Source organism: Mustela nigripes, chromosome 12, assembly GCF_022355385.1.
Source record: "Mustela nigripes isolate SB6536 chromosome 12, MUSNIG.SB6536, whole genome shotgun sequence".
Taxonomy (NCBI): domain Eukaryota; kingdom Metazoa; phylum Chordata; class Mammalia; order Carnivora; family Mustelidae; genus Mustela; species Mustela nigripes.
In genome coordinates this window covers 93,703,616-93,709,739 of record NC_081568.1, presented here as the reverse complement: position 1 = coordinate 93,709,739, position 6,124 = coordinate 93,703,616, and the positions used below count along the sequence as shown (strand labels likewise).

General features: G+C 39.5%; 1 protein-coding gene across 1 annotated transcript in view; it reads right to left on the bottom strand.

Annotated features, from left to right (window-relative positions):
- Positions 1-814: 814 nt before the first annotated feature.
- NLN (neurolysin) overlaps positions 815-6,124 on the bottom strand; it is a 102,563-nt gene continuing 97,253 nt past the window's right edge. The window contains exon 13 of the mRNA XM_059417963.1: positions 815-1,537. Coding sequence (XP_059273946.1) covers positions 1,412-1,537 — 126 coding nt within the window. The 3' untranslated portion in view covers positions 815-1,411. The remainder of the gene's footprint in view (positions 1,538-6,124) is intronic.

Here is a 6,124-nt window from a genome sequence, read left to right as displayed (position 1 = left end):
TTGGGTCACCTTCCCAAACGGCTTCAGAAAAATTGCCCTCAAAAGGGGCCCCCAAAGGAAGAAATATGCTGGGGTATGTAAGGGATTGATAGATGAAGTGTGAGAAATTTCTCTCTTGCCACCTGATCCCCGTTGGGAATTCACTGGCTAACTGGGTGCTGACTGAACAAAACAGAGGATAATAGCCTCTGGCTGAAGATTTTATAATTGAAGCTGAGGCAGAGTGGGCCATGTGCGTGTTTAGAACAGTGATTGCATTGTGAATAACAACACAAGTCCCACTTGTCAGTCACACAAATGTTTAAGACCATAGAAAGGCATCTGATTTGGGACAGGGATGACAAAATGGATCTTTTGGTTTTCCCCCACTTAGCCCTGAATACAAAGGACTGATGACTGCTTTGTTCTGGGATAGAGTCTTACATTCCTTGTGGGACCTATCCAATCACTAATACAGAAAGAAAATTCCTGTTTGGAATCACTCCTACCACTTTCCCAAAGAAATAAACTTTAGTTCTCATCACCCGATGGGGAAAAGAAAGCAATATAAATGATATCACACCAGATTTTTTTTTTTTGCTTTGTTTCCTAATCATCACTTTTCCTCATTTACCTTTAGTTACTGCCTCAATGTTAAACAACTGTAGTAAACAGTATTAAGAGACATGGCTCTAATTTGATAATATTTATCAATACTTAAAATGCTTCTACACGTTGAACCAGGAACTACACTCTTAAGAATTTATTTAACAGATAAACTGATAGCTGCGGCAAATGATATATTTGAAAACATAATCTTGGCAGGATGTGTCTGAAGAGTGAAAATGTCCTAAAAGCTCAACAACAGGAAATTGATTAAATAAATTACAGTACATTTAGACAAGGAAATGGGCTATAAAAGTTGTCATGAAACTTGGAATGCTGAAGTTTTTTTTGTCTTGCATTGATCTGCTTAAATTAATTGCTATCCCTAGTTAGAGAAGTTATAAATAATGGGCAATAAGGGATTGAAGAGTCGGATGTGTTTCCTTCAGCTCTTATCAGCAGCAATGGAAATGAAGGAATTCTTTTTTTTTTTTTTGAAATGAAGGAATCTTGACTCATTCTGCAACATCCCTTAACAACTCGATGGTCATCTTAGTTAACAGTGGGTTTCTGGATTTATAGGATGTACCAGTGCTTCTTGGGTACCTTATACTTATCAGGTCACAAGGAGCCCCATATCAGACCTCTAAGGGCTAGAGGTTTATAACCACTTTTTTTTTTTTCTTTTTAAGTACGCTCCATGCCCAGCAGAGAGCCCAACATGGGGCTTGAACTCACAACACTGGCATCAAGACTTGAGTTGAGATCAACAATCAGATACTTAACCGACTGAGCCACCCAGGCACCCTGGTTTATAACCATTTGATCACAACACATAGACATGGTTAAAGTATTTTCCTCTCTTACTTGTAAATCCTTTAATCACAGGGCCTAAGAAACTCCTTGATGTAACAGAGATGGAAGAGCAGCATTTAGTTCCACTGTTGACAGGCTGAAAAGAGAAAATTAAGCATTTTGTTAGAAATAAGTCTGTGTTGGGGTGCTTGGGTGGCTCAGTCGGTTGGGTGTCTGCCTTCAGCTCAGGTCATGATCTCAGGGTCCTGAGTTCAAGCCCCGCGTCAAGCTTCCTGCTCAGTGGGGAGTCTGCTTCTCCTTCTTCCATCCCCTCTGCCCCTCCCCACTCCTCATTCTAATAAATAGATACAATCTTAAAAAAAAAAAAAAAGAAAGAAGTCTATGGGGGCAGGTGGCATGATAATCATAAAATTTGACGACACAAAAGTTGAATTGTACAATGCAGTCAATCAGTGTTGAGAAAAACAATAGAAAGGCTTTTTTTTTAAAAAAAAAGAGATTTTATTTATTTATTTGACAGACAGAGATCACAAATAGGCAGAGAGGCAGACAGAGAGAGAAGGGGGTGGGGAGCAGAATCCCTGCTGAGCAGAGAGTCCAATGTGGGTCTCCATCCCAGGACCCTGGGATCATGACCTAAGCCTAAGGCAGAGGCTTTAACCCACTGAGCCACCCAGGCGCCCCTAGAAAGGCTTTTTATACATAACTTTTTTCTCTCTTTTTTTTTTTTTTTTGATGTATTATAAACTTATTTGTCTTCCCCACTACATTTAAGCAACTTGAGCTCAGAGTTTTTGTCATTTTTCGTTTCTCAGGAGTCAAGCACCATGCCTGATACATAATGGCACTTTACAGTTCCCAAATGAATTAAAAGACAAAAGTTCGAAAGCAAATGGTTTTAAGATGATCCTCAAATTTTTCTGATGAATGCTACGGATCATTTTCCCAGAAAAATACACATATCCATGTGCAAAAAAATTTCAATATAATTTCTGGGCACTTATGGATGTTTGCTTTCTCACTTCTTTTCATAGATCTTCTAGGGAACCAGAGATTCTAGATTAAGAAATTCCTAGGTTTCGAGTACATAATCACAGAGAGAAGTGGAGAAATCTTTAGAAATATTTTCTATTCCCCAATTTTTCTTTTACAAAAAGCACGTTTCGGGGGTACCTGGGTGGCTCAGTCAGTTAAGCATCTGCCTTCAGCTCAGATCATGGTCCCGGGGTCCTGGCATTGAGTCCCGTGTCAGACCCCCTGCTCTGTGGGGGGTCTGCTTCTCCTTCTGCCCCTCTGCCTGCTTGTGCTCGCTTGCTCTCTCAAATAAAGAAAATCTTAAAAATAAATAAAATGTGATGAAAACAAAACAAAAACCCCAAAAAGCATTTCTTCCATCTACTTCATAGAGAAACTCTTTTAGTCCCTAAGGAAAAGGGCCTCTTCATATGGAAGGTGTAAAACAGTTTGATTTATGTTGTTTTACAGTCACCTATAGATATTGTGCAGTTATTATAGTAACATGCAGCCTTATAGCAAAAAACAATTTTTTAAATTTAATTTTTAAAAAAGATTTTATGTATTTATTTGACAGAAAGACAGAGATCACAAGTAGGCAGAGGGGAGGGGGAAGCAGGCTCCTCACTGAGCAGAGAGCCCGATGTGGGGCTCGATCTAAGGACCCTGGGATCCTGACCTAAGCCGAAGGCAGAGGCTTTAATCCACTGAGCCACCCAGGAACCCTGCAAATAACAATTTTAACGAAGGTATTTTTTTTTTTTTTTTAAGAAAGATTCACTTATTTTAAAGAGAGAGAGAGAGCAGGGGGAGGAGCAGGAGAGGGAGAGAGTCCTCAAGCAGACTCCCTGCTGAGTGTGAAGCCTGATGTGGGGCTTGATCCCGGGACCCTGAGATCATGACCTGAATCAAAATCAAGAGTTGGATGGTCAACTGACTGAGCCATCTGGGTGGCCCAAGTAGGAATGTTTATTTAACAAATATTTAGGGACTATTCACTGTAAGTCAAGGACTGTGGAGGGCAGGGGCTAGAGACAATGACTCAAGTCCTAATATGGTAGAGCATATGCATAATGAACTGGGTCTCTGAGTTAGATTTTTGCTTCTGTGTATGTGTGATGAAGGTAATGATAGGTGGAATGAGCAGAGAGCAATTATAAATTCTGTAAGGGATGAAAATGCAATTGCTAGAACCTTTGGTTTTATTATGGTCACACAACAACTGTTAGCCTCCCATCCTGTTACCAGATTCCCCACAGGGAGTCTGATAATAACCTCTGGCTAAGCACTGACTGATTATGGACAAGGAGTAAGACAACAGTTGAATTATAAATGCTTAAGCTCTATCTCTGTGGTATGAACAGCTGCATCTATGTGCCATTTCTAAGACCAAGCACGTCAACGTTTCTTTCACTTGAGTGATGTCGAATGATTATGTTTGTTGCATCTTAAACTCTGGGGTGACCTCAAAGCTGATCTGGTATGAATGTCTACTCAGTGGAGGAAGAAACATTCCAGGAAAACACGGGCTTTGTTTGACTCCTTTCTTCAATTTTATTTAATTTTTTAAAAAGACTCTTTTTTTTCATTTGAGAGAGAGAGACAGAGAGAGCACACAAGCAGGGGGGAGAGGTAGAGAAAGGGAGAAGCAGGCTGCCCACTGAGCCAGCAGGGAACCCGATGTGGGGCTTGATCCCAAGATCTGGAGATCATGACCTGAGCTGAAGGCAGATGCCTAACCATCTGAGCCACCCAGGCGCCCCTTTGTTTGAATTCTAATTAATAGTAGCATAATCTATTTGCAGTCACCATTAATTATTAGAAACTACTTCCTTATCTTGAACTAAATTCGCCTTATATTTTCCAACCATTTCTCTAATAAGCTTTGGCTTCTGGAGCATTGCAGAATTATCCTATTCTCTCTCCCATATCCTTAAATATTTGAACACAGCTATCATTTGTATTTCTGTTTCATCTCCAGGCTGAATGCATCATCTTCCCTTTCTTCAGTGTATTCCTCTTGAGAAATATTTTCACAGACATCACCCTCCTGTTCCTATTCTTTCACACACTGTAATACTTGGCCGAAGTCCGCTTAAAATGTGACACCTAGAATAGAACATGATATTCTAGCTGACTGATCTTAGCACATCTGAGTCCAGAGGAATTCTTTTGATCTGGACACAACCTTCCATCAGCACACTCTTTCAGGCTTTCCTTCTTACCTCCTGTTCCCCTCTCAGGTGTGCTGTACTGTGGGCAAATAAATTTGGAATTCTGTCCAAATAAAACTGTTGTGTCTTCTTTTCCCTGAGTACCATTATCAAGTCAAATTTCCTTCCATTCACTTTGGCAATGGAATCTGTCCAATTTCATCTTAAATTTGCCTCAGCACTGAAATAATTTTAAATCTTAATATCGTATTTAACCACTGCAGATCTCTTATCTGTAAATTTGATTAACACCTTTTATGGAATTTCTCATGTCTTCATTCAAACGGTTGGAGATTTCCTTCAGTTTAATGTGAACCATTATTTAAGTCTCCTTAGGCTGTCTCGATAGTTAGGAATCCACCTGGCTGATTACCCATTTTAGCCACAAAGATTTCAAAAGTGATGTCAGGTATCTTGCTGGAATCAGTGAATGTGGTACCTTTAAAAGGGCCTAAGCCAAACCGTTTCTTCAACAACAAACGCTAGGGCATTTTATCACTGCAGTGCAATTTTAGGTGAGCCTCCAAGCTCTATGAAATAAGCAGCCAGAATGGGTGCCAGGTCACGCGGACAGAAACAAGAGAGCCTGTGTCATAGTCAAACCATTTCTCTTTCCTTGTACATACACAGTGGACCAGAGACACTGGACCTATATTTTGTTAGGAAAGGCAACTACGAGGTAAATTCAGTCAAATAAAAACTCAGTAATCACTCACTGGAGAGGGTTATGTAAGGGGTTCTTTTCATTACCCCAATTTTCAAGATTTTTTTTTTTCCAAACAAAATCTGAAGTCTTATTGTGGGTGTGTCAGAAAAGGCTACATTGATCTGGTATTTAGATTTTATAAGCTTTACCCTTTGCCTTTGCTACAACTGGTACTTAGGCAGATCTGTTTCCCATGTAAATTTCTCTGTTAATGACAAATGAAAAAGTAAACTTTGGACATTGACTGTTTTTCAAAGAAAATGAAAGCATGGGTTTTTCGTGTGTGTGTGTTTTTCTTTTATTCTCACCAAACATTCATGAGAGAAGGCATATTCAGTTTTGAGGGGCTACCAATTTCAGATGGGAGACACATAACTAATAATGTGTTAAGAGAAGGAAGCAGCCGTGGTCGTTGCATCTATTCAGATGAAATAGGGTTTCTCTTTTAACACTTTTAGGGGCTCAGTTAACCATGCCTAAACTCAATTTGGGGGATTAGTATTTTAATTCAATTCCCTCTGAGCATGAAAAATTCTTCTTGTGCATGACAGTGAAGGAAAAAATGAAACATGGTCATAAACAAACCGGATGATCCACTGAGGAGGCAGAATTGCTCTGTACATCAATTCATACACAAAGGCCAAAGGCAAAATGAAAAAGTAGAAAGTCAAGTCATCCCAACTAGGGATGTACAAGCACAAAAAGGAAAATACAAGCACAAAATCATGTCAATTAAAAAATTAAAAAAACTTTTTTTCTCTATTTTTGGCTCCTTCCACAATGCAGTTTG